Source organism: Patagioenas fasciata, chromosome 15 (genome assembly GCF_037038585.1).
Source record: "Patagioenas fasciata isolate bPatFas1 chromosome 15, bPatFas1.hap1, whole genome shotgun sequence".
In the NCBI taxonomy this organism is placed as follows: domain Eukaryota; kingdom Metazoa; phylum Chordata; class Aves; order Columbiformes; family Columbidae; genus Patagioenas; species Patagioenas fasciata.
In genome coordinates this window covers 10,155,102-10,182,943 of record NC_092534.1, presented here as the reverse complement: position 1 = coordinate 10,182,943, position 27,842 = coordinate 10,155,102, and the positions used below count along the sequence as shown (strand labels likewise).

General features: G+C 38.4%; 2 protein-coding genes across 4 annotated transcripts in view; both read right to left on the bottom strand.

Annotated features, from left to right (window-relative positions):
• Positions 1-389: 389 nt before the first annotated feature.
• On the bottom strand, positions 390-14,728 carry LOC136108827 (putative short-chain dehydrogenase/reductase family 42E member 2). Its single transcript, XM_071815261.1, has 12 exons — positions 13,835-14,728; positions 11,487-11,722; positions 9,835-9,930; positions 8,957-9,017; positions 7,331-7,449; positions 5,730-5,805; positions 4,460-4,542; positions 3,808-3,945; positions 2,657-2,722; positions 1,837-1,900; positions 1,429-1,502; positions 390-1,231 (listed from the first exon to the last, which is right to left on the bottom strand). Exons 2-12 carry the CDS (start codon positions 11,715-11,717, stop codon positions 1,028-1,030), a joined length of 1,212 nt encoding a protein of 403 aa, XP_071671362.1. The 5' UTR covers positions 11,718-11,722; positions 13,835-14,728; the 3' UTR covers positions 390-1,027.
• Positions 14,729-15,071: 343 nt separating this feature from the next.
• VWA3A (von Willebrand factor A domain containing 3A) overlaps positions 15,072-27,842 on the bottom strand; it is a 29,522-nt gene continuing 16,751 nt past the window's right edge. For 2 of the 3 annotated variants that reach the window (XM_065850786.2, XM_071814971.1), the window contains exons 25-34: positions 27,471-27,568; positions 27,180-27,329; positions 26,500-26,608; positions 25,626-25,770; positions 25,350-25,494; positions 24,179-24,330; positions 21,772-21,898; positions 21,065-21,162; positions 20,863-20,927; positions 15,072-19,740 (exon numbers count right to left, since the gene is read on the bottom strand). In XM_065850786.2, the coding sequence (XP_065706858.2) occupies positions 19,730-19,740; positions 20,863-20,927; positions 21,065-21,162; positions 21,772-21,898; positions 24,179-24,330; positions 25,350-25,494; positions 25,626-25,770; positions 26,500-26,608; positions 27,180-27,329; positions 27,471-27,568 (1,100 nt within the window). In that variant the 3' untranslated portion in view covers positions 15,072-19,729. Of the gene's footprint in view, positions 19,741-20,862; positions 20,928-21,064; positions 21,163-21,771; positions 21,899-24,178; positions 24,331-25,349; positions 25,495-25,625; positions 25,771-26,499; positions 26,609-27,179; positions 27,330-27,470; positions 27,569-27,842 lie in introns of those variants that run through there. The other variant, XR_011741423.1, reaches the window with a different exon arrangement.

The window sequence follows — 27,842 nt, the reverse complement described above, 5'->3', positions numbered from 1 at the left end:
TATCATCTTTTACCCATAGCATTTTATTCTTTTGAGGTTGCTGTTGGCTCTCCTGTGTACCCTGTAAACTTAAAGATACAGTGAGAGAGTCTCCATAAACTTACCAGTCTAAAAATCCTGTAAAATGCTAACACAAAAGCAAAGATAAATGGAGAGTGGAGATAATCAGACGGCAGAGCTTTTCCATCACTCTCATCTGTGTCCTACGCTGCCAAGTCCAGCTCTCCTGAGCCATGTGGGGTGCAGGGAGCAGCTGCTCCCTGGGGAGAGCAAGGCTGGTCCCTAAGAGAATCCTTGTGACCAGTAACCTTATGAAAATTTGTCTGAGCTTGCTGAGCTCCAGGGTCTGTGCCCTCCCTCCCCCTTCCCACAGACTCCTTAAATCAGTATTGGGTTCAGTTATTATTTATTATTGCATTGAAAGGATATTATTTGATTTACAAACATATAATGCTATTACATTTTTACAAAGCTTTTGAACAATACAACTATTATACATAAATATGACTTTCAGTCCTCTCACCACCTGTTATTTATAAATATTTACTTTTAATATTTTGGGTACTGTTTCCCAGGTCTTCATAATTCCTCATGCTCACATACAGTAGTGGCAGCAGTGGCTTCATCAGAGGAATTGTTTAGTCATCCTTTTCTTCATTGGAGCCACTGGAATTACTACAGCACTACAATCCTACAATGGTTTTTCTTCTTCCAATTTCTTATGCTTCTGAATTATCGTTTTTAGAAAATCATTCTTGGCGTGAAGCAATCTATTAAAGAAGATTCATTAAAACTATTTCCGCAACCGTTAGCCGTTTCCCATTGTGACACTGCGTTGTCCTCTGGGAACATTTCCTGATGTGTCCCTGTGTTTTCACTTTTTTTTTTTTTAATCAAATGCCATCAGATGCCATAATAATAATAATAACAGTAAAATCCATAGTGACTGAGGAATGTACTATGACCAGATCATTAATACCCAGAAGCAAACCCAGGTTTTCTGGAACAGATGGGTAGTTACTCAATCTTAGAAGAAAGAAAGAATGATCAAACTTAACAAAATGCCAAAAGCAATCAGCATTTTAAGGAATGTGTGATCTTCTTCACAAGTAGGTCTTGTTTTAAGATAATGATCCACAGCATCAGCGAATGAGAATTTCTTGGGTTTGTAACCAAGTTGATTTCGCGCCTTGTCTATTCGGAACGTGTGAGTTACAGTAATGTTCCACACCTGAAATCCAACAGGACAGTGACAGAAGTGACTTTAACATTTGCTTTTCTAGAACTTGCATGACAATATGTCCACAATGATATTACAGTGGAATTTAAAACATTAATAAATCCTGTCTACATCCAAACAGTGTATCACATACTTCATAAAAATTTTGGTCAAAAATGTATAAACATTCCCTCTTTTTATATATTTACCTCATTTCTTGTCAAGAAAGGTGTAAAGCTAAAAACTGGCCTTAGTATCAGGTGCAGATACTCCATCACTGTGGCTGTGAAACAGAAAGTTACTTAATGAGACAGCTGGATAACAAAATGAGATTATACTGACATTGCACATCCTACAATCACTATTGATATCAGAGGATGCAATGAAGGTGGTAGAACAGAGTGTTTAATTTTAAAAGTAAATGATGGACTCAGTTAATAAAGAACCTTTAGAGTTTATCTGGCATAATTAATGCCAAATGGCATAAATGATTATTACATTAATTAGAATAATGTTAAGCTATATAATTCCTGGAGTTTGGGTCTCCAAATTTTATGAAACCATTACATAGCTTTATAGGAGTTAAAAGGCATAATAATCTATGTTATTATTTTTACCTGCTATATGAACCAGAAGAACAGGAATATGTATCCAGGGTTTCCTGTAGCCTAATTTTTCAAACTAGAAGGGGTATAAAAGGAAAGAACAATGGAGCATTTGTACCAAATCGAGGGTGTCAGTGAAGCATGAAAATGGAAAATGAATACTGATAAAACATGTATCTAAACTTTTTCCAGTTAGTCTTCCTACCAATGCTGGCAATAAGAAATGCAATTGAAACCTGCTACTCGTTCTTTGGTGTCCGTCCCCCTCCCATCCTTCAAATGCAACTGGATGGTAAAGGGGAAATAATGTACTTCCAAGGGGCAGGTGACCGAGACTGCAATACTTCATTCCATTTAGATACAGGTCCCTTGCCTGACTGCAGTCATTTTCCTGGAAGACTTTTCCGTGTAGGCATTGCAGAACCAAAACTTTAGCATGTTCCTAAAACCCCAGCCTGATGTTTATGGAAATATAATGCTGCCTCTTTTTAGCTTTTAAGTTATGATTCTAAATGGCCTTCTTTTTTGTGCCACAGCTGATGGCAGAATAAAGAAATAAGCAATAGTTGTAAGAAGCACCTGCCAGGTGCTAACAGTAGAACTTCTAGTGCGCTGTGAACTTGCTTTACAGAAATGCCACTGTTCCGTAGTGAGTTCTATTTCTATTCTATCTCATGGAACTTTGGGACATGGAGAGAGAACAGGACTGACTTCAATGTTAAATAATTCAGTAATTAATATGTGCTGAACTTCATTTAGTATGGTCTTTTAGTTAACGATACAAACAGGGTCCATATGGTGCATTAGAGCTAAATGCATGTGCAATACATACTAAAGGGACTATCCATTCAGAAAATATGACGTTTTCACCATCATGTATGTAATACGCCTGACCACTCTGTTAAAGAAGCAGAGAAAAACAGTTAGAAAAACACTATACATAGGACGGCATTTTCTTTCTCTCTCATATCCACCTCTCTTTCTTGATTATGTGAATAACACACCAGCACACATATGGTGAATGTCCACAAATCAGCACAGCAAACTGCCTTCATTGGAATTCACTGTGATCTCAAACATGCTTCATACTTTCGGGCAACCTCACGGTGGTTGTAGAGCTAATCATGATTAACCACGGTGTACTGTATGTAGATCAGAGCTTGATTTCACTGTGTTGTGAGCAAACAGAGCATTAAGTTCCTCATGACGTGCAGGGGACAGAATTATCTTCAGGAGTCCCACTTCCTTGAGAGCTGTGCTGTGGGTGAGGAGTCTGTCCAGCTGTGAGCGCTGGGGACACCTGAGCACCCAGGTGGACCCTGGTTGTTCCGACCTGATGTCATTCTACAGCAGCCGCGTGGCTTCCAAGCACTTCACTAGTGGAGAGCACATGGTGAGAAGTTCAGGCACATCTGTACCTGTCCTCTACATGTTCCTACCACTATCAGTAAGGCTGGAACCTCCAGCTGTGAATGCAGCAGCTGCTGCAACACTATCAGTTCTGTAACGCTTTACAGTCCTTAGGCAGTTGTTGCAATTATGACCAATAGAAGAAAAAGCTTTTAAAATTGTCAATTGATTTTGTATGAATCTTTTTGGAATTTTCAAATTTGAAAATTAAACTGGAATGGCTCAGAATGGTTGCTCTAAATTTTGTATCATGCACCTAGAATCAGAATCTATTTTCAAAAAAATAATAACATACAGATTTGTATGATGGTGAATGTATTAACCTGGTTAAAAATACTCTTTCCTCCAATCAAACAGCAAATTATATGTTTTCAAAACAGAAAAATACATCAAAGTATTAGCAGAATGCTAATGCTAATGCATTTGTACTGTCCATGTGTTTCTGGAGCCAGACACAATTTTTGAGAATCTAGCATGCGACCTTTTGGAAAAGACTTGATCTCAAAACATCAAAAATTAAACCTATCTGAGAGCTAAGGCTACTAGGACATAACGGTTATATTGTCTACTTACAGCTACATAACCTTTCCTAGAGGTGAGAGCCTCTGCAGCTAACAAGTGAGCTTGTACCAGATTTCCTATGTGAACCCAGTTCATCTGAACTTTGTGATTCCCAAACTTGAAGTTAAATAGTCTGCGCTGGATATTTACCTGTAGAAACAGAAAACATGAAATAGCTAAATTATTCCTCCACTATGCAGTATAATGTATTTATTTTGGCTCAGCCTGAACACTTAGAATTTGCTGTATTTGTGAACAATTACAGCACAAGAAACATGTCACAAGAAAATAAAACACCAACTAGTTGGTGGTTTTATAAATTGAGGACTGTTGCACTGATATGCAATGGTAAAATATGGTGACCTTATAATGTCTGGCTGAAATTAAAGTGCATATTTAAACAATATTTACATTAAACAATCAGGGATACAAATCTAGTTCTTCTACCATGACACTTCAGCCTTGCATTTTTTTCTCTTCACTTGCCATTTCGGCAATGTTCATATCACGCTATTTGTTATCTTGTGTCATACAATCTGTCACCGAGCATTCACAGCAGTTTTCCTGGAGGAATCATTAAGAACTGTAATCAAGTTACTTCCACTTGTGTTATTCCCTTACGACTACTTGTAGTGTCCTCCAGAGCTGACTACGTAACACATACGGCTACTCGTGGCAGGTGGCGCTGCTCTTCTGGTCCATAGATGCCCGGAGGACGAAGCACACAAGTGTGGAGCTTGTCCCCTCCTTGGAGAGAAAACAAAATGTGATTTGCAGATAGCTTTGATATCAACATGTGGCTGATACATATTGTCTGAGTTTTACACTGTGAAAGTAAAGGGTCAGTCGGACCATTCTATGTGATTTGTCTTCCTCATAACTTGTTTTAATTTCTGTATAAAATTGAATTCAATAGTAGTAAAAGTCCATGGCTTAGCAGCCTGAAAACCTGAATCCTTCTGACCACAGAAGAATTTTAATAGGGACAGGACAAATCAAACTTTCCTATAGACACATCTCCTGCTTGACTGACTTTTGCTATTTGCTATAGATGTAAGTTTAAAACATGCATATTTGTCCATCATAGCAGACACATGCAGAAGAAGATAATTCAATTTGCTCTATTTAGATGCTTGCAGCTCAGTGGCATCACAGAAGAATGGAAAAGGTCTCTTAAACAGAGTTAGAACATTTTAAATCAAAATGAATACAGCTTTACGTGGGAATCAGTGAGCAGCCTCCTCTGACTCCTGAGAAGAGGCACAATTGCACCTTTCACGTGGGAAGTGTAACAGGCAGTAGGCATTTGCTCAGTAGTTAATCAAGGATGCTAAAATTGAATCCCCACCTAATTTATGTTTGCCAGCTTTTCAGTTCAGAAAAATCAATAGGAATAGCAAAATATGCTTGTAGAAGCAAATATAAATATTTCCCTTGCCACATACAGATGGATTTTTAGCCACAGCTGTTCACGCACGTGTGACTTTACAAGTCTGCATGACCCTGGTATTGCCAATCTGTTTAAGAAACTGCAGTTATTGTTGCCAGACACCTCCAGGCCTTTGGGGGTTCTGAGAATGACCTATCAGACAGTGCTTAAAGATTGGGATTATCAGAGAAGCTCAAAGTGATACATGGAATGGGAAATAAAAGCACAAATCCTGTACCTATTGTAAAACTGGTAAACTTTTAAGATGATTCAAACAAGTAAGGTTAATTTTTTTGAAATTTCTCATCTATTTCTCACATATAATCTCATAGCTGTCTGGGTATACGCATAAAATTAATCATCTACAGAAGGGAAGAGAAGAAACAAACAAAATAAAACCTTATTTCATGTAGAGTATAGTATTTATTGATAAACGAGTAACCAGAGAATGGACTATCCATTAGCTCTAATAATGACTGGAAAAGCCCAAAGGTTTTATACATACCTTTGAGTAAAGTTCCATTGGCAGCAAGAACCATTTGGTCTGCGATTGCCTTTGTTCTTGAATAATGATTAAATTGCTACAAAGAAAGATAGAATATGATCAACATTTTAATCATATTATTGCATCTAAAGGCAAACCTACTGTTTCTGTCTGACAACATCTAAATCTAGCCAACTTTAGACATCAGTTGACAAAACCAAACCAGAAATAACAACATTTAGCAAATATATACTTTGTTTATGACAAAGAAACTTATCAGACTTACATTTTAGTTGTACAAGTTTAGCTTCAGAGTGAATTTAGGTCCACTAGTATTTACTTAACTCACTTTTTGTGCTGAGTGTATTGAAACAATGAATATCAAGCTAAATGTTCTGGTGGGTCAGATAACTTTATTTTGAAAAAAACATCCATTTTGAATTGCAAAACATTGTTTAAAACAGTCAGTTAAATATGAAATTAAAAATTCAGAATTTCCTAAAAATGTTTCCAGTTCTTATTGAAGCTATTTGGGAAGTTATCAATAATTATCTCCCAGCTGTACCTTTCACTATTAACTTTAAAAATCGCACCCATGTATATTTAAACAACGGGATTCTGGACACAGCACGTGCTGTGATTACTTATCCACACGAGGCTATTTATGTATCTGTTGAATTTTGTATTGCCATCCTTTATATTGAAAAACATACCTAAGAATCCCACCATGGAAAACTTTTCTACTCTCCAGTGGCTTAATCCACCTGCTCCGCCTCCCTCCACGCTGCACCTACTCTGCTGCTGCTGTTTCATGAGCACCATTAGAAAAAACAGATGATTAGGGCTCAGACACATGCAGCTAATTGCAAATTCCTGCAATGGTTTCTCAGAAGCCAGTGGTGCCGTGCGGGCTGGGCACAACCTGATGTTCCCAGCTACGTGTCTCTGGAAGCACCAGCAGAGTGGCAGTCGGTCATGTTTAGGATTCCTGACACAGGATGTACTTTCTGAAATTAAATTAAATAGCTTTTAACTGCAGGCGGTGTGCTGGGAGCAGGACAGAACAACCGGAGAGTGCCCAGAATGCATTGAGCTTCAAATTTCAGATAGAAAACATTTCCTAGATGACCGTAGCAAAGGAGGAAACGGTGTTTCAGAGCAGCCCTGAGGTGACTGGAACGAGCACCCGGGCTGCTGCGGGAAAGCCAGGTTTGGGAGCTTGAAAGAGGCAAAAATGTGTGCAAATAAAGATGTAGAATTTGATGTTTAACAATCATTCTTCAATGCAAAGGCTCACAGGGGCCATAAAATTCACTATTGACATAGTGGATGGTCCACTGAAAGCCCCTCCTCTTAAAACACTATTGTCAAATATCACATTCCACTTTTCTTAGTCAATTTTAGGTATTTTAACATCTCAAATCTGTCAAGTTATAGCAGATTAAAGCCACTATGATTGGGAGTATTTCTTCATTGATCATGGGTCTATTTTTATTAATGAAAAATCATTTCATTGAATTTGATGTGATCTATAGTAAAACAGCTTCTGCTCTCAGAACAGCTTTCAGATAATCTGTCCTTCAGAACACAGCAAATGCCACAGCATCCCACGAGCAAAGTACCTTTTCCAGTGGAAAATACGGCACTGTTTCTTCATCTCCTTCTTCAATAGGGTTCCCTCCAAACACCACATTCACTGTGCTGGTATATATCAGCCTAGGGATATTTCTTTGTTTGCAAACTATAATGGTATACAAAAGAAATGATTTTAAAACAAAGACTAAGAAACAACGTATGAAATGGCAGCTTCTCGTTTTGAAAACAAACATTACATTTATAGAAAAAGTAATATTTAAATATTAACCTATCATGTAACGTAATATTCTATTTCATTCAGCTGGGCTTTTCCATCCCAAATATCTGCTATGTAAATACAGCACATTGTGGTCAGCTCACAGTTCCACGGATGCCTGTGCACATAAGGGAATTCAGAAGAGAAAATGCACTCGCTATCTCAGGTGTGTGACAAACCTGCGTTTGTCTCAGTCTGTTCATAAGCCACAAATGACACGTTAGCAGGGAACATGCTGCTGCTGTATACGCAGTAGTACAGTAACCACCAATGAAATTAATATTATTTATAAAACAAAGTCTTAATTATGGATTCCATTTGGATGTCAAGATGTTTTGTCTGAATTCTGCTGCGTATATGTCATTCCAAACTTGAATAACATAAATTTCCATTTGATTTAACGATACTTCTAAAGTTTAAGTGAATTAATATTCAAAGTCAGGAATTTTTAGATTCTACAGAGCCGTCAGTCCAGTTGGCTCACTGACTCATTTTGAAAATAATGAATGTAATTACTGTGTTGTGAGTATTTGGAACACAAGACAATAGTATCTATTATTAAAATGTAGATTAGCAGGTTCATGCTCTTCCCAAGGCTCTTGCTCTGTTGGTAGCCTATGGGAATTTGACTTGTCATGTTTCTGCAGGTTCAGAGGTTGGGGTAAGTAGAAGGGAATATGTGGCAACCTCTTCCCTTTAACTTTTTCAGGGTTTTACTTGGCTACCATTTCACTAATTACTCCTGATTTTTTTCAGTAATAATCCACAGGCAGATGAAAATGGGTCTAAATTAAAAATGCTTTTGCCATTTTGATTTTTTGTCATTTGGCTTTGGAGGGAAAAGCAGAGAGAAAGGAGCTTTGCTATTTACTATACACTTTGAAATGCTCTTTCTAAAACTGAATATACAGAAAGAAATCCACTAACATTTTCCAGAGACAGTGGTTAAAACTCCCTGTGTAATAAAAAGATATCCCATTTAGATAGATAATCAGAAGGAAGATAAATGGGATAAAGTAATAGCTAAATATACTTAGCACATCTATGGCTCCTGTTACCAAACGTTTACAACATGACAAACAGCACAATATGTCTCATGTAATTTCTACTTCTCCATTACAGAGTAAAGGGAAAAAAATAACCCGTACATGGAGCAGAGGTTAAGTTGGGCTGTTGAGGAATGAAGTCCAGGTTGAAAACCAGTCCCCATTTCAAACCAGTGGCAAATCTCCCACCAGTTTTATTGGGACCTGCACAACTACCTTTACATCACACTCTGAAAGGAGGGAGAAAAAAAGCCTCATTTTACTGCCAAATCAACACAGGAAACATTCAATGAGAAGGTTTTTCATTCATGGTTTGGATCAGATGCCAAAAAAGTTATCTAGGTACATACCATCAATGATTATTTTTGTGCCTCCAACATTTATGGATTCAATCTGGTCTTTCTTTTGAAGCTAGAAATAGAGTTTGCAAAATTAATTGAACAAGTCACATTCATCATACTATTTACTACAATTGCCAAATCTAGAACAGCGGTGGCCTTTTTGTGATGTGTGTTAGTTCTCTGTCCCTCTGACACACACTGATTTCTAGCAGTTCTCATTTTTATTGTCTTGTTCAGCGTCTGAATAAAGAAAGTTGAAAAACAAAAGATAAAATGCATCTGAAAGGAAATTAGAATGCTTTGGGTTGGTGTGTTTTTTTTGTTTGTTTGTTTGTTTGTTTGTTTGTTTTTTTGTTGCACCCCAGATAATCCATGATATAGAAACAGGAATTACAGGCAGGGGTTATGCTCCGAGAGGTTCCACAAAGTCTTGTTCCAGTGGCAATCTGTCCTGTTCCTAGAAATAAATCAGTAGTTTCATGACTTTTTTGCTAATGGTCTGTGAATCTCACTGTTATTTAGCAGAACTATATTGAGTTGCTGGTCTGGTTCCTCATGGCTCTGAGTTCCCAAGAAGAAAACACATCAGCATTAGTTTTACAGCAAGATTGTCACATTTCTTCAGATCAGAGAAAAAGGATTTGCCTTCTTATCCAAGATCTTCAATCTATCATCTCATTTTTCTAGAGTATTCTGTGTAGTACCTTAGTTTCATATTTTGACATGTATTATTTAAGGAATACCTCTCTTGTTGCCTGCGTGGATGACTTGACCTTTATAACTAACTTCTCTCTGACATAAATATCATAGAATTACATTCTTTGCTACACACTGACAAATTTTTGCTTTCACAAGAATAAAGAAAGTGTTAGGAAAGTTGTACTTGCTTGTTCTAATCCTGACATTCCACATGCAGCCACATGAAAAACACAGTCAGCTCCTTCACATGCTTTGAACACTGCATCATAATCCCTCACATCACCCTGTAAAATGAGAAAATAATGGATTTTGACTGATTAACCATAGTTATTAATGAAATCTAAAGTCATTCTGATATATTTTTCACAGTACATAACTGGCATTAAATAAAACATTACAAACAGAGAAAAATCTGTAAGGATTTTGTTAGTATTGTGTTGCAATCAAATGACTCTTGTTAGCTTAGATTATAATGCGTATTTTCACACTTAGTCCAGCAGCCTGGCAAAACTTGTTTTTCTAGAATGGGAGCAGCATTCTCTCGAGGGCTGGACAATCAAGCCCCAAGGACAATAAATCACAGCAGGCAGGGCTCAGGTCTTTGCCACCGTGTCACCAAATCAAGGAACCCCTTTTCTGTTAGTGCCTTAAGATCTGACCTGTGCACCCGGGACAAATGGCTCTTTGCCCATCTAAGGTTTATTTTAGGTGCACTGAATGACAAATTTAGTTACAGTTTTGTACGAGATTAAACAAAAGAGTACACACTATAAGCATTTAATATTGTCTTAGTATACATTAGTGTATTATAGTCACTTTATGTGAAGTGCTACATAGTACTGAATACTGTCCTGTATTATATATACACACGCTATATCTAGTATCAAATGCTATGCTGTGTTTCAAATATTATATTGCGTTTTTGTATACCAGGTAATACTATACAAATAATTCTCCACATACATGCAGATGTCAATAAAAATATACTATCTTTCTTTTCAGAATTATGATATTTCAAAATATTATATGTTATTTAATATACTGTAAAGAAATTGATAGAATAATCACAAAATACCGTGTGGAGCTAGAGCTTGTGCAAGATGTGCAGAAGATGTGCACTACACTTTCCCCTACAATACTCTTCCAGTCTCCAAGTGTTTTAATTCAGAAGATTTCTTGAGCCTAATTCAGCTTACCTAGTAATCTTCAACGGAAGGAAATGTTTGGCGAGGCTTTGTACATGCCTGTTACCCACTGCATGAAAAACCAAACTCTTTTTGTTTGTATTGAAGTGACTCCTCCCCATTTCACCTGCTGGCCCTTCCTTCTTGTATTGGAAAGGACAGTGAACTGTCAGTCCCCACCCATCTCAGTGCTACTCACAGTTTGTGGAGCTCTCCTGCTCCCACATCATCTCTTACCCAGACTGGAACGTCCCAGTTTCCTCAATCATTCTCTGTATAACAGTCATTCTACATTTGTGATCATCTTTACTGCCCTGTCTTCCTCTCACCTTTTTACTCCAAAGAATTTCCCTGAGCACTAAACTTTGTCGCTCCATTGCTCACTCCTTCACCTGGGCGATCTACAAACGTGTTGAATGGCGCCTTGCAACCTCCAGAACATCCCTGGTGCCACCGAGAGAACTGACCGCTTGGACTCTGCTGCCTCTTCATCAGTTCCTTATGCATGTGAGGACAGTTTCCCATGACTTCTTATTGTCCTTAAAGGCTTTTCAGTAAATGCTTTAACAAAAAACCCTTAAGAGGAAGCCTTGCTAGCATCCATAAAATTATTGGAACTTTATTTTACTGCTGTTAAATATGTAACTTCAACATACCTTGACAAAATGTGCTCCACTGGGAAGTTCCCATTTAGGTTTCCGCACATCAAACAGAACAACGGTGATTCCTGACCTAACCAGAGCACATCCCAGGTGATACCCCAGGTAGCCACCACCTCCGGTCACCACTGTCCTTCTGCTCCGGTTGCCCGGGGCCCCAGCACGCTCTGGGAGTTTGTTCTCACATCCTTGGCTGCTGTGGAGCTCTTCTGTAGATCCCCCTTGCATCACGACTGCAAGACAGAAGATCTTTTAAAAATTCCTGTGATCTGGGTAATTTCAGTAAATTCCATGTTACAATGCTCCTTTCATGACTACACTGCTTTTATTTATATACTTTTATTACCTTAACATGTTTAAAATGTGTAAATTCATCATTTTGGTGAGGGTATTTCTACGTACAATGAATACTTTTGTCTTCCAAGATTCAGTCTGTTTCTCAGACCCACAAGTTTCACGTTATATAGAAATGAGGAGAAATTGCAGGATTTGAGACACATTATAATTACCTTGCTTTAACAGCTACAATTACATTTATGAATGGTTGGGATATCAAACATTTTATCCTTGAAAACTGAGTGACTTCTCATATATTAATGCCAAGCAGATGTTACCCTACTTGTCAGGAAAAAAAATAGAAAAGGAATTTAAGAAAGGATTGATTCTGCTTTTAAAATACACTTTATTTCACATTTGGGTGACAGTTCTTCAGTACTGAGAAAAAACTGTTACCATTTTAAACTTTTCTGGTTACACACTAAATACACACATAGTTTTCTGTCCAGTTCTTACTAACTTTTCTCTATATTCTCATGGCTGCATTCATATACAGCTCACCTGACAAGGCACAGAAGGGATAAACCATCGGCCCTGCGGGTTCATCCACTTGGGAAGCTGATTAGAATAGCATTCTGTGATAAGCAATTCCACAGTTACCCATCTGCGTGCTTTGTTCTGTATTACAAGCGACTTTATTCTATAATAATCACTTCTCTTTAGAAATTTACTCATATTCTGCAATTGAAATTACTGGTATTCCAGATCCCAGTGTACTCCAATAAATCAGTCCAGTTCATTTTCCCACACAGACAGCCCCTGCCAGGGTGTCTGCACATCAGCATCTAGGCTCTTATGTCCCCAAATAAAAATCCTGAATAAATACATCTGAATTAAGTCACTGTAAAGTGGGAGCCAAACTGGGTGCCTGTCCGTCTCATATAGGAATATAGACTCAATTCCTGCAGATTATTATGGTTTTCTCCCATGACCCTCCAGCTGGGCACAGCCAGTTCTGCACAGTTTGCTCCCAGTCATTGCCACCGGGCTCCAGCGCAGATGATGCACAAAGTGGGCATGAGCAGCACCGGGCAGCTGCCTCGCTTCCAGGGGGACAAAAATACTAGAAAAACAACAGAAAACGCAGCCCACAGTGCACAAAGTTCTGAGCTACTTTTGCCATTGCCTGGTTAAGAAAAACATCCCAAACAAAATTATAAACAAATATTTTATACATTGTTTTCCAGATTTCAGATACAGGGAAGTAAGAACCAGATCCTCTATGCTCTTAAACTCTTTTAACACAAGTGTCAGTTCACTAAGTTCAATGAACCGAGTCACATAACACAGCAGAAAATACAGGCTCCTTCTGTTTAAAAATATCCTGATGTTTCCAAACTGAAAAGTAATCTATATTCCTAAACAAAATTTTAAATTAGAACCAATATACTAAAACGAAACCAAATACGCTTCTTCTGTTCAATTAAATTTAAATTTGCATCTCTAGATTAGGCTTTGCAGTAGTTTTAAGCCATATCAAATTATTTTGCCTTGTCTTCTGTGAAAAATCAACTTTGTGTACACTGTAAGAACTAAGGTCAAGCTTGTCATACATGCCATAAAAAGACATATTTGAACAACAGCATGTATTTGAATACTTGCCATTAATATCTCCTGATATTCTAAGCAAGCTGGAGATTGTATCAAGAAGTTTGAAGATTTTGCCAGAAAACTATTTCTTAAAAAGCACTAATAACATTAATATATCAATCTGCTTCATGGAATTAGAAAATCGTTATCAAATTCTGAATGCAAACAATTTCCTGTAAGAAAACACTCATTTCTAGAATAAGTAACTTTCTTGTTTTTCTAAATTTATAAGAACTATTCAGAGTTATTAACATATTCTGCATGACGAGCATCGGTTACACCTTACGCAGCGCATGCGACCTGAGTCGTTCTCAGCTGCCCTACTGTCATTTCGAATAGAAACGCAGAAATAACTCCCCACAAAAAGCTGTAGTCAAACAATTCAGGTTGTTAAAAACAGCTAAAGAAGTTGTGAGTACCCTGGGTAGGATCCGGGTGTCAGCGCTGTCCCAGGCCTTCCTGCCCAAGAGAGATGCTGAGAGTTGTCTTTGCCGGCAGGAACTGACACGAGGGCATCGGGTGCTCACAGACAGACAGACAGACAGATGTTCACGTGTGCTCCGGCCCTTGTGCTTGCTGTTCCTGCTCCAGAGCTGGTGGCTGGGCTAGGAGCCAAAAAAGGGCAGGGCTTAATGTGTATATAATTTATGTTCCTTTTCAGGAAAAAACAAAATATATTCTTCACATTAGACCCTTCTAAATCAGATGGTATCTCTGACTGTTACCTGGTAAAGTATTGATAAGACGCTAGGCAACACCAGTATACTATTGGTATCATCATTCTATAGACAAATTGTACTGGATTACTAAAATGTCTCACATGGTGATTTTTTAGAAGTACAGAGCAGCGGGTTCTTTAGTAAAGAAAAATAGGAAAGGAATTCTAACACTAATGTTTAGAAGCGAACCCCTCTCAGATGTGTGACACTTCGGTAGGATACTTCTCATCTAGCAAGAGAGTGAATGGAAATACTTTCTTCTACCTACGGTTTTCAACCTGAATTTGGATAAAGAGAAGCAACAAGAATCTTGTTTGGCATTGGTACTTTGCACTTTCATCCTGACTTTATCTTCATCCCCAATGCAATTATGTGTTTGCAAAGAGGCTTAACTGCATGCACAAGGGTTGTTCTCCAGCTTCCGAGAGAAATGAAGTACAGGCAGCAAACTAACTGGTACACAACAGAATAGGAAAAGGTGATTTGCTATTAATAATGCATTTTAAATGAATAATGAACTAAATTATTAAGTTATAGAAGTTCTCCGATACTAAGATTTTAAATCACTTTTAAAACACACTTCCTTTTGTGAATTAAACAATGACAAATCAAAGCCAAGGTTTTAAAATGGGTGTGTCTAAAATTAGGTCTTAAAGCAGTAGTTAAGATGCTAAAGAAACACTCCCAAGCCTAAGTATAAATGACTACAATTTTAAATGTTGGCACGTTAGACATATCTCAAGTTCATAGGTGACTCTGCAATTAAAATGTAATTCAATGTTCATGTGCTGACAAGAACTCAAACTGACACCTAGGCAAACGTATTTTAGCACAACTTCTATGTATTTAAGCCCCTGTAGTCTGCGTTAGAACTAGAATCTTTGAACCTGTCAAGATAATCTGCACTTAGATTGCTGGATGAGTGACAAACTCAGCTCAGGGTAAAAAAATTCCCAAGAATACCAAATTCTCGCCTTTGAGCCGTCCACAGCACTGGTCGCATTCACCATTTAACCCAAGGGAGAAAGTGGCTGTTCAGTTCCAGAACTCCTACACAGACCAAAGCAGCTGCTCGGCTTATTCAGCATTTCAGTCCCTCATTGCTCAGTGAAAATCAACACGCAGTATTTGAACTCGGCCTTGGGTTCCGCCTTAGCCAGGAGGAAACGCCTCACAAGAGTTTTCAGAACTGGTGTTTTATACCTTTTCTGCTACTTTTATTCTCGTATTTTTAATGAAGATGGGTGGCCATATTTTATTCACTGCATCCTACTAAATCTTTTTGACAGAAACAGAAGCTGAAGTTGCAACATGAAAAGCTGCTGCATGAAGATTTAACCTTGCTTTTGGCCTTGAATCACAACTCCATACTGCCTTTTTCTACTTTGTCTCCTATAACCACTCACAGTTCATGTAGGCACACAGAAATAAACAAAAATCCAGTATTTCTAGGAGATAACTGTATAAACTACAATGGCAAGGTGTCAGAGAGTTTATTTCTATGGAGAAGGTCCACATTTCTGAAAGGTTACGCTGGCTTATCAAAATGTTACTCAGATCCAGACTGCAAAGCAATGTTGAAATAAAACTGCAGAGTTTCAGAGAGGAAGCCAGTGTGCTCACACCCGCTGATTTCAAATCACATGCTGACAGATCCACTGATCAGTCTGAATTGAGTCAGAGTGAGCAGGACTCGGGGCATAAAACAAAGACAAGGCGCCATATGTCTCCAGCGTCCAAAGGAACACTCATGTCCCTGTGCTGGTTCTATGGGCACCAGTGCTGGGTACAGGACCACAGACAGGTGTCGGATTATGGCCCAGGAGACGTGGGGGGAGACTGGGGCTCTGTTCCTTCCAGCCAGCAGGTCACTCTGTACATCCCTGTTTCCAGGCCACTGAACAGCAGTGATGCTTCAGCTATGAGGTGATAAGAACCTTTACGAGAGTTTCTAATTCTGCAGAAGATACTATGCAAAAAGGAGCCTCTAACAAAGATGTACCCAAAGCATGAAGAGCCAGACAGAGGTCTGAGTTAAATGGTGGCCGGATGCTTGGCCTGAGTCACAGGCCGGATGGGATGTTCTGCAGTGCCCAAGGGCAGAACAGCAGAGAAGTTTATGAGCCCAAGCTCTCTCTCAAAGCCACTTCAAGGGTAGGATTTTGCTGAAATACCTGCAGCATAAAAATATCCTCTCTTCATCTGAGTTATTAAAAATCCTGTATCTAAGCCCTAAATCAGTAGAGCTGTCCAGGCTCCCCATGTGTTTAAACACCTCCTCGTGCACTTGTTCACATCCCAGTGACAGGCACTGACACAGCCACATGAACTCAGAGCGGTGAGGCTCGTCTGGGCAGCGTCCCAGACTCTGATCCTCTCTGCAACCCCAAGGAGTCTAGACAGATCTGCTGCAGGCTGTAAGAATGTTTGACTTGGCTCTTTGTGACTACAAAACCAATCACCCTCAAAACAAGGACTGAGTCTGAAGCAACAGAGTTGAGAGATGTGACATGACAATGGTGAGGTATTCACATGTTCAGTGAGAGATGACAGAAAATGTCAAAAAGCATTTAAAACAGAAGGTATTGCACTGTTAATGGGAAAGAGGAAAAGAATGGAACCCTCCTCTAAACATCACACCTTGCTGTGCCTAGAATTTTTGCTTCAAAAAGAGAATTAACGGGATCTGAATTCTGGAAAGGAAATGTAAGAATATTTACTTTTCATAAAATCAAATACTAAACATTGGTACATATCAAATATTTCTACAGAGTGAAGTCATCCTTAAAAATAGTTCCCAACATTATATTAATGCAACAACAGGTGTAATTTAATACTCCAAATATGCATAATTCAAATGCAACATTAAATGCTTTATGATCATACGTTCCTCATGTTCCTTGCTACGTTTCTAGAAAAGTAAGCAACAGAGACAAGGCAGCTTACCCATGTCACGCTGTAAGTCCACACCAGAGAGAAAAGACGATACAGATCTTTATTCCTGTGATGGGACAAAAGGTGTGTTTTTGGTGCCTAAGAAGAACCACTGCATGCCAGGACTAAGTTAAGATGCTTTGGGCAGGAAGGTCCCTCTGATTGCTGGTTCAGCAAAGATATTCAGCCTTCAGGACTATGAATTTCAATAGCTTGTCTTTTGTGAAGACATTTTGTCTGCATAGCAATGCAACAATACACTTCTGTATAATGTAATAATAATAGAAGAAAGTTACAAATATACATTTAGTAGAGATGATACTATGCTTTTTCTGTTTTTCTCATTCCCTGTCATCTGTTAATGGATTTTGCATTTTAATACTATCAGATATAGTGTTTCTAAACCAAACAATACCTAGTACTTTAATGTGTGTTTCCTTCTAAAAAAAAGCCTTACAAGTCAAGGTTTTCTACTATATTCTTCAGACAGCTAGCTGCAAAGCTGAGAGATCATATTCTTCTTAAATCCATCAGTTCCTCATTAACATACATAAACATTCTTACTCTATTCCTTCCTTTTTCGTGTGGCCTCGTGTATTTATTTGTCTTACAGTTCTGCGTCTTTCAACATTTCCTCATGGAAGGAATGAAGCATACGGAAGTACTTCAAAGCACAGTCTTGGAATGTGTCCTATAAAATGCTTTCCAAATGATGTTGTTCTTGTTTACTTTGCCTTCATGGTTGCTTTGCGTGCTACACAGATTGATTTACCAGTCCAATGAAAGAAGTGTGAGACTGCATTGCCAAGTCAGGTGGAATTACCAGAAGACATAGCCACTTCTAATAGCAACAATGACCATGCTCTTTATCAGCTCCTATGTCTTGTTAGAAAAGGAGACAGTTTATGCAATATTTGAAGGGAAGGAATACAAATACATCATAAATAAAACCAGTGCATTAACTTGTACTGAATGTTTGTGGAGGTGGATTTTCCCTTCTTCTCTTTCAACTATTCAGAAATCAAACATCAAATAAGTACCTGTTTGAGAAGGTCTCACAGAGGGCTGAAGTTCAACGGAAAATTATCCTACACACATCTAACTGGTTCACATGTGCTAAAATGATTCAATGAAAATTCTTGTGACTTAGTTATATTAACAAGTTTGGGTGCCTAAAGTCTTGGGACTTTGTGGTTATCAATACAAATCTAGATACACAGTAAGAGCAGGTAACATGCTTATAAAGCACAGAGAAATTGTTCCTGGACCAAATTCTAAAGGGTGCAGCACAACACACACAAATTGCTGTTAAGTTCTTTAGACACAGCACAAACTTCCTGGGGCTGAGTCACATCCAGGCATATTTAGATGGAGTAATGTGTCACTATCCCAAGCTGTCCCACCCTTCCAAAGGCTGTTGTCCCCTGAAGGAGGTACAGTGGAACCATGCACAAAGGAGCTCCTGACCTGCCAGCCCATACTGAGGTTTGTGAACAGCCGCACCAGTTCAGTGCAGCACGGCAGCTGGAACTCGACTGGGAACAATGGCAGCACATGAACTGTTCACACGGCAGTTCCCCACTCCTGCTGCAAACCCAACGCTCTTCTGATGGGGTCTGAAGACACACTTCAAGGTACCAACTGGTTTTTGCCTTTCATTCACTGCATGCAAAATCAACCTATTCAGTGAGTCGTGGCAACGACATGATGTACAAGCTGGCGGAAAAATATAAATATTTGTCAATTATAAAACTCCTATTTTATTATGTCTTGAATACAGTGAATTGCATGGCAGAAAATATAAACCAGGAAAGGAAATGACATACACATGACAGATCAACACAGAAAACTCATTAACGGAGCACTCAATCAGGTCATCATAGCTGAACTGTCTCCTTAAAATGACTTCCTGACTAAGTAGCGCTCAGATTGATGGGAGGACGTAGGACGAGAGCTTCCGGGTAGGCAGGCAGGAGACAGAAACTATATTTTAAGGGAAAGAGCTGCTCGGAATAGGCAGCAGGACCCAGCAGCCTGCGAGACAACAAGGCTCCAGCAGCACCGAGAGGCTGCACAGCCTGAGAACACCTACAGAACTGAAGCTGGACAGGACACAATGGCAAAAGACCGACTATTTTATGGCTTCTGTGGTTACACGAATACTAATGTCAACATTTATTCCCTACTTTTACGTTTCATTTTTGTTGAACCTGTCCCATTTATTAGGGATAATGAGCACCAGCAAAGAAGTCTTAAACCACTGCCAAAAAATACATCTTATCTTGGACATACCACCAACTGACTGAAGCAATTATTAGTGTGCTGCAGTAGCAGAGGAACAAAAATTGTGATCCTGTATGGCTACTAATTATATTAGAAATACATTACACTTTTAAAATTTGTATTAACTATATGGAAAAATATCCTCTACTTATGTCTAAAGTTTGGAGAGTTCAGGGCTTGATTTACTTTGAGTCCTGCGAAGTCTGCAAGTGGAATTAAGTCAGTAGCATTTATCATCTGTAACTTCTTCTCCTGTCAGCAGTTCAGAGACAACAAAGAATGCATCTTCCCTCCTTCCACTTGAAGCTGGAAACTTTAAGTACACTCTGGAAAGCAGCAGACTAGTGGTACCACTCCAAAGCTCTTCAGCGCATTTTCTTAATCTAATCCTACAAGTCAAGCACATGAATAGTTTTTTTAAATACAATTCAAAACATACAAGCTGCATAGACTTACCATCACCCTTGACAAAATGGTCTTGGAAAAACAATATAAATTAACTTGATTAACTTCCCATTTTCCATACTTTCGTGTTTAATTATGTATGTGTTTAATGCTGTGTACTTTCTGAAGTACATCAACAGGAATTCCTTCCTATGCACTCCACAAGCAATACAGTTTACCCTGGAAGGCTGAAAGACAGAGATGCTTGTGGAACACCAGCCTCTGCCTACACGTCTGTGACAACCTCCTTGCTGCTACAGGACAGTTACATATGTTTCCTCTCCAAGAATCTCTCTTTTACTGATCAGCCCTCATATGCTGAATTCTGCACACACTTGACCAGGCTCCAGGTTCCATTCTCACTCCAGGTTCCATTCACAGTCTCACTATGTATCTGCTTTACCCAGTTCCTCGACAAATATCACGGCAGCCCTAAGCTCTCTAGTGCAACACTCTGCAGTTGTCTGCATGTCTGCTTTGTCCCTCCAACAGCTCTGTGACAAATGCTTCTTTCTTAATTATCCCTAAAAAAGCAATTTATCTTTTCTTGTAATTTTTACTTTACCAATTTAAAAGCAGCATGTTGGCTCTGTGAGAGCTTGAGTTTGTCCAGCTGTCTCTCCTACAACTTTCTAATGACAGTCCAGTGTTTGCTGAGGCTGCCTTTAGTATTAGTGGGGTCTCTTTTCAGTCAGCCTTGCCCATTTAACTGATAAATCATGCAACCCATGTAGCAATTACTATTATAGCCATTACATCTGGTCCTAACCCTCTAATGTCCTTAGCTGTTTGCTCCTAGAAAGAGCCGAACCATTAATAACTACAAGTGCACATCTGCCTTGCTCCTTTCACCCCAGACATAGTTGATTTGAACTGCTCTTTGTATAGATTGGGTTATACTGCAGACTAGCTCAGCTAAGAACTAAAATCATTACAAGTGTTTTCAACTTTCATAAAAGTCACTGCTGGAAATTAATATATTTTACATTGGATGTATGAAATATTATTCTTCTTCTGAAATACATGAACTATATATAAACCTTAATCTATTTGTAGTGCCTATTTACCTGAGCACTTTTTTTTACAGCCAGACTTGTCCTTCTGCTCTATATTCCATTTTTGCAGTAATAACCTGTTGGAAAGAAAACCAAAACAATTACAGCAGCTCTTAACAGAGACACAGAATAGCAGACACTGGAAATCAGATATTCTTGTCCTCCTTCCATGAAATAAAAAAGCAATTATTGAAGATTCTTCACAAATACTCACCTCAAAGATTTTGCCTGCTTTAAGAAACCTCTCGCTTTTGTCACTTCTTGAGTAAGTTTCTTTAAATCATCTCCTTCAAAGTAAGGGAAAATGGGATCCTGAAAACAGAATTAATATATTCTACTTTACCTTGCACCTATTTATTATTTACAATTTCTATCAACTTAATTAACTGAGACTAAGCTCTAAATCTCCCTATTCCTACCTACTTGCAGAGAAGGTCTTGGTCTTACAAGGGAAGAGCAGAGCAGCTCTGGATTGAATATGGTTCTGTTCACTAACATATTTTTCTGCTGGGCAGTCCCTGAGGCCTCCTACTGGAGCATTCATGTGCTTGACACTGTATAAGGGTTTTACATTTACATACAAGAAATACAAGAAGGCAAGGATAAGAAGGCACAGTGGAAGCTGAAGGTAGCTTAAAAACCACAGTGCCCAGACACAAGAATTTTTTTGCTTCTCTTTCAAAAAACAACATTGCATTGTATATGTCTGTCTTGGGTTGGGCCACCTGGCCGAGGCAGCCAGTAGAGGGGCAAAACCAGATATTGAGATTTCTCCTTTCATTTTCAATGAGAAGTATCTAAGGAGCCCTATATTGATTTTTCTCATGACTTTTCTTCTTTAAATGTAGTTTAACTACTGATGAACAACTAAGTTGAAATGAAACGAAACCAAACACAACAAAACGGAACTACTTAACATACATCTTCATCATCAAGCCCCTCTGTCAACATTCTGTGTGCTGCTAATTGTCCATCCACATCTCCAAACCCGCAATGGTAGCGCCCTCCTGTTTGGGAAGCAAGCTTCTTCAGAAATTCATTAGCTCCTCTGTTAACAACAAAGTAATAAGTTGCGTATGAAAATTATTTCTCTGAAAGCAACAACAGTAGAAGAAGAATTTCAAGGAATTCCTCAAAAATATTACATCAAAACAGTCTGGAGGATGTGATTATAAACTTCGGTTAGCAACTGACAATCAGAAATGATAATGAAGAATGTAACACAAGCTGTCATAACTTCCAAACCCAGGCTATTTTTGGACAAGAGGTTCAGTATAGCAATAAAACCAAAAGAAGAAATGAAACCAAGAAGCCCAGAAGGCACGCTGGCAGGTAAAGGGCAGTAATATTTTACACAGGCGAAGAAAACCACAAGCTGAAAAACTTCATAAAGGGAAAGAACATTTTGTGCATGTCTCAGATTTATTCTCTTGCCTAAGCCTCTATTAATTGCCATTGTCCAACAAGAACCATTGGGATAACTGGCACAGTTGCTACTATATTCTTGTTGCAAGTATGTGAAATCACACATTCGTACTGCTGTTTCTACATCGTTTGAGAGTCCTGTCTCCCAAGCACTAGCATTGCAAAGTCAAAAATAGTCACACATCCATTAATTTCAAGTAAGCTGCAAGGATTGATTCCATTCTAGAACTGGACACTAAAATCTCCACAAGTCACTAGGAGATTTCTTTGAAAGGAAGCAGCAGATTTCTTTTCAGAGTAACTCGTAGTCAGAAGCGACATCTTCCTCCCTTATTATCAGATTGCCTTAACATAGTTATTGCCTACTGACCAGTTACCCAAATTATATGCAAATAAATTAACTCAAAAATACTCATAAATAAAGACTTAACATAAATACTTAAAGTTGGCTTTTTCAACTTAGGACCAATAATTCTATCTCCTAAGAAGTCTGCTACTTCTCCTCTTAACGGCTTGCAAAATGACATCCAAACTGTCATATTTTGAGCGGTTTAGCTCTGAGGTCTATGAACTACCATAGCAGTAGCTTTGGAGCAGTAATGAAGTTTTGAAGCAAATCCTCCAATTATTTTTGTCTGTGATGTGTTGGTTTGGCTCTCACAGCCACTCTGCTGTGTGCAAACTATATTTATTTAGCAGGAGCCTAGTCTAGAAATGCCAGTCTATTATACATAAGCTCTCAACATTTCATCAGGTATTATTGTGGTTATACAACCACAACATTCTCCAGTATACACCTAGCAGAGATGCCCACAGATGACTCCTGAACCATCCGGAGCTCTGCAAACACCCTGAAGCTCTAATGAATGGTCCAACCCTCGTTGTGTCCTATTTTCTCATTGCTATAATCTTTCAGACTTCCTTAAGATCCTGCTGGTCCCTCCTCATCCATCCTCACTCCTGCTTTGAAATCTTTTGCCTTTACTATGACCATATTTTCTGTTACACGTTCACCTTCCTAAACCTTTTATTTATTTTAATCTCTTTTTATAGCTCTATTCCATTGCTGCGGCAACATCCGCCTCACAGTTCAGTTGGATGCAATCTGGGATCTACCAGAAATAAAACTGCTTGTCAGTTTATGCTACAAGCAGGTAAAAAATTTCTCATGGCATCTGGATTACCCAGTGGCATTATCCAGAAGTTGTTAACCTCAGGACTGCTACTGGCATAGGAGGGCTGGCAGGCAATGCTGCATTCAATTCAAGAATACAAAGGCTGCATTCTTGAAGACCTGGGACAACTGCTGCATTTTGAGGTGGCAGAGTGGACGTGCACCTGTTCTAGAAAGCCTGAAGAGCTCGTGACCTGTTTGGCCCTCTGTACCCTGCGTCACACACCCACAGCCATGAATGAGAACCTGGAGGAGCACACACTTCTGCATATTGTCCCATGATCTCCAGTACCGGACAACACAAAGATGCCTGAGATATGCAAAGACACATCTTTATCCCACATCCCACCATGGCGCGTATTAGCACCTTCCTAGTGCTGATTCCAGTCCAGGTCAGTGTATTAACTTTTTATGCCTCTGTAGGAATGTGTATGTGACTAGAGACAGGACTACGGGAATCAGCTCAGTGCTGCAGACTAGTGATGAGATCGCTTCTCTGGGTGTGAAGACGAGTCTCTCAAGGACGCGAGCTGTGGGAAACATAGGCCAGCGGGCAATTCCCTGTGCCAGAACAGCCCTCCCAGTGCGTGTGGGCACACATCAATGTCTGGCTCAATCCTGGCGTTCAGCGACCTGGACACGTGGCACATTTTAATAACACAGTCTTTTGACAATAAATAAACTAGTAATTTCAAATATTATTTGCTGTTCTTACAAAGTATCGTATACCTGTCTGTACAGCTAAAAGAAATGGTGTGGATTTTAGTATCTTGTTTCTTTCTCAATCTTTCAATTTCTTTCAAAATCAGACTGCAACTGGTGTCTGGTTTTCCATCAGTCAACACATAAAGTGCCTCTATACCTTGGAAACCAAGCGCTTTCTGAAAAGCAGAAAATAAGCTTAAATAATTAGTACATTTATACAAAACCTTATACTTCAGAATGAAAACACTATTCCAATGATTTAAGATAGCTTTATATTTACCACATCATTAATCAAGTTAGTATTGTCTTTTCCTTTTCACTAAGTATGAAAGAGCTCAAGGATATAAATTTGAAAAATAAACTAGTAGATGATTTGTAGCATAAGGCAATATATTCATAAGCAGGGCATCAATAAAAACTGACTCACTGAAATAAGCATATTAACTGGTTTTGGAGAACTGCTGACAGAAGATTTTTACATCACATTTTGTGGGAGTTAAAGATGCTTAAGGTCTGCAAATCAGGCTCACAAGGACTTGGCCTTTTTATATTATAAAAACTGGCTCCAGTAATTGACAATGTGACATGTCTGTAATACAGACATGTCTTATAGTTCTACTGGACTCAGTTCACCATGAATTCCATAACATTTATAAGAAGATTCTGCAAGGGTGTCTAGAACAAGAATCATTCATTTAAGACAACATTTCTTTTTTTATTCTCATGATATTGCAAGTTCTTTCAGTCTCTGTGTTAAATTATTATTACTAGTTAATTTCTAAACAGAGAATTTTTATAGGAGAAAGGGTTCTTTACCTGTTACTGAAGTTCAAGAATTGCTTCTTTAAAAGCCCTGTTTCGCTCAGAGCAAATGTACAACAGCCACGGTTGTACATCAGCATCACTTTGAGCAACTAGATATTTTGTCTCTCCAGGATTCTTTGAACACAAATATTAACCCAACCATTAATATTTAACATTTTTCTTAAACTCAGCATGAGGAATGGATTCTAGTATCTATGAGCCCTAGGGACAGGAACAGTGGCTTGATTACAGATCTGTTCAGTGTTTTGTATAGATAAATGTTGTATGCTTTGATCAAGTCATTTTCCTAAAACATTATCAGTGAGATGGAAGTGTTTTAGCATCAAAAGGCACGACGTCTTCTCCAAAATGTGGTACGCAATTTACTAACCTGTAAAGCCATAAGGATGCGTGTATCACCATGAGCGTGTAATCTGGATGCCCACTGCACAGCATCATGACATGTTTCATCAGTTGCCTCTACAAGACACTCCTTCCAACTCTCTGTATTTTCTGCAAATCTCAGCAGGTTAAACCTAAGGAGAAAGATGGCCCATAACATTTAACCTTAACCAATCCTATCAGTCACCTCAGATAAGCCAGTTTTGAAATAAATAACCTCAACAAACCAAACACAAAACTAAACCAAATTAGTAGTTCATCCTACCTGACTTCATTTTTTCTCAGCTGTTCCCAGATAAGGGAGCTAAGTTCTTTTGTGATATGTGGCAAATACGGGTCCATGGAACCAGATGTATCAATCAAAACACAAACATTCGCTTCTAAGATGGTACCAAACAATCTTCGGCTTCCTGGGCCAGAACATTAAAACTAAGTGTCATTACATACACTTATTTTATTGAATATATGGCTTTATCGAGCATACTGTAAAATCTTCAGTCTTTAGTGGTTTTTCTGGGCATGTTTCTACATAAGAAATTCTAATCTGCGTGGAAACTAGGTAGTTCAAAGGTTAATAACAGAAAAGGCTTCTGCCATTTCCAATCTAGTACTATCAAGCATTAATTACTAGCCAATTGTAGCAACCTGCATTAAGCAATTTGTAGCTCCTACTTTACCATCCAGCAAAAAACTGTTTCCCAACAAAGATCTTCATAAGCAACAGAAGGATCAAAATACTTTTCACCAGCAGTGATGCTGAACTTCTAAATAGGGCACATTTTTAGCACAAGGAACAGAAAAGCTCATTTTGTTTGTACATGTTATCGTATATATTCTGTTGACAGGAAGCTTCTGACACCAAGAACCTTGTATTAATGAACACAACACACAAAAAGGAAAAACATCACAGCCCTATTTCTTTCACAGCAAGCTAGATGTTCATCGGCTACAGAGATGCTGAATTCTCTTGTATTCTATTTTATTGACATAAAAATACTTTAAAAAATTTCAATGAAATGCAAAATGAATGACCTTTATATCCAGATTATGTTCAGATTTATTTCATTAGAAATAGTAGACAAGAAGATTTCATGTACGTTTAAGTTGTGCTTTATAGAAAACCAGATGCACACCAATACCTGACAGAAGCCACTGCATTCTTTGTATATAGCGCTGCAACACTTTCTCCAGTTGTTCAGTGTAGATTTCCAGTTCTTTAGATTGAAACTGTAGATGTTTCACAACCCCCTGGAAAAATACAGTTTGTGTAAGAGCATCTTGCATGAGCTCAGTTGCTATATATGCAATGTCTACATTAGAAATCAGGGAGATGAGTTTTTTTTGTCTTTACCTCCATGAAATAGTGTTAGAAAATTTTTGTCACTCTCTTGCTACTAAATAACTGGTTTACCCAAATCAGGAAAGCCTAGTTCTCATCACAGCCAGTTGCACTGGGCAGTAAAATGATATAATTTGATTGGACAGGTGCATCTGTTGCATTATTTCTGACAGTTTTATAGAGATAATACAGCAATAATATCCTGGACTTAACTTTCAATGCTTGTCTGCAGTCATTACACAAACCAAAATAATCAAGATCCAAAGATTCCATGTAGTTTACACTTCAAACATACTAAGTACTTTTTGTAGTGAATAAAAGACCTTCTCTAGCTTTGTAACAGAAGAGTGACTTAGAAAGAACAAGGAATAATGGAGGGAACATCATACTACCAAGCCACAAACACTGATCAACATGGATTGTCTTAAACAAATACAACCCTTTCAATGATGTAGGCAGATGACATCAGGAAAAGCTTACTTTGATTTCTACACTCGGGAAGATACGACAGTATTTTGCTGATACTTTCTTGTGCAGAGAATCCACAGTTTTCTTTTGGTGAGTACAGCCTGGACCAAACAATCTGGGCAGTTCTAGCTTAAGCTTTTTAATACTGTACTTGGTCAGCCACTTGTAAGACAAACAGAGCAATTGGTTGTTAGTAAATATTAGAACAGTTTAAGAAATAATACATTGTACAGAATTAACATGTTCACGTTAATTCAGATGGATAATTCTAAAATGAGAATTTATAAATAATGAGCAAAATACCTCTTTGCTTGAACAGATTTCCTCTTTTTTGGGCAATGTAACAGAGGGAACAGACTTTCTGATGCGCATTATCTTTGGATACTTTTGGTATACTGTACCTAGTTAAGAAAATTAACAAAGTAGTATTGGGAGCCCTAGGTTTAAATCGTAGTCCTTTTGAATCACACCTGACTGGTGATTAAAAAAACCCATAACCAAACAACAACAAAAAACCACAGAAACAAAAAACCTCAAAACCCACAGACTAGCATTTCATAAACAATTCCACATCTGAAATAAAATAGTTTCTATAGAAATTACTTAAAACCCCTTTATTTTTAAAAATTGTCCCCTTAAAACACTCCAAACCAAATCTTCTGTAAACATCTAAGC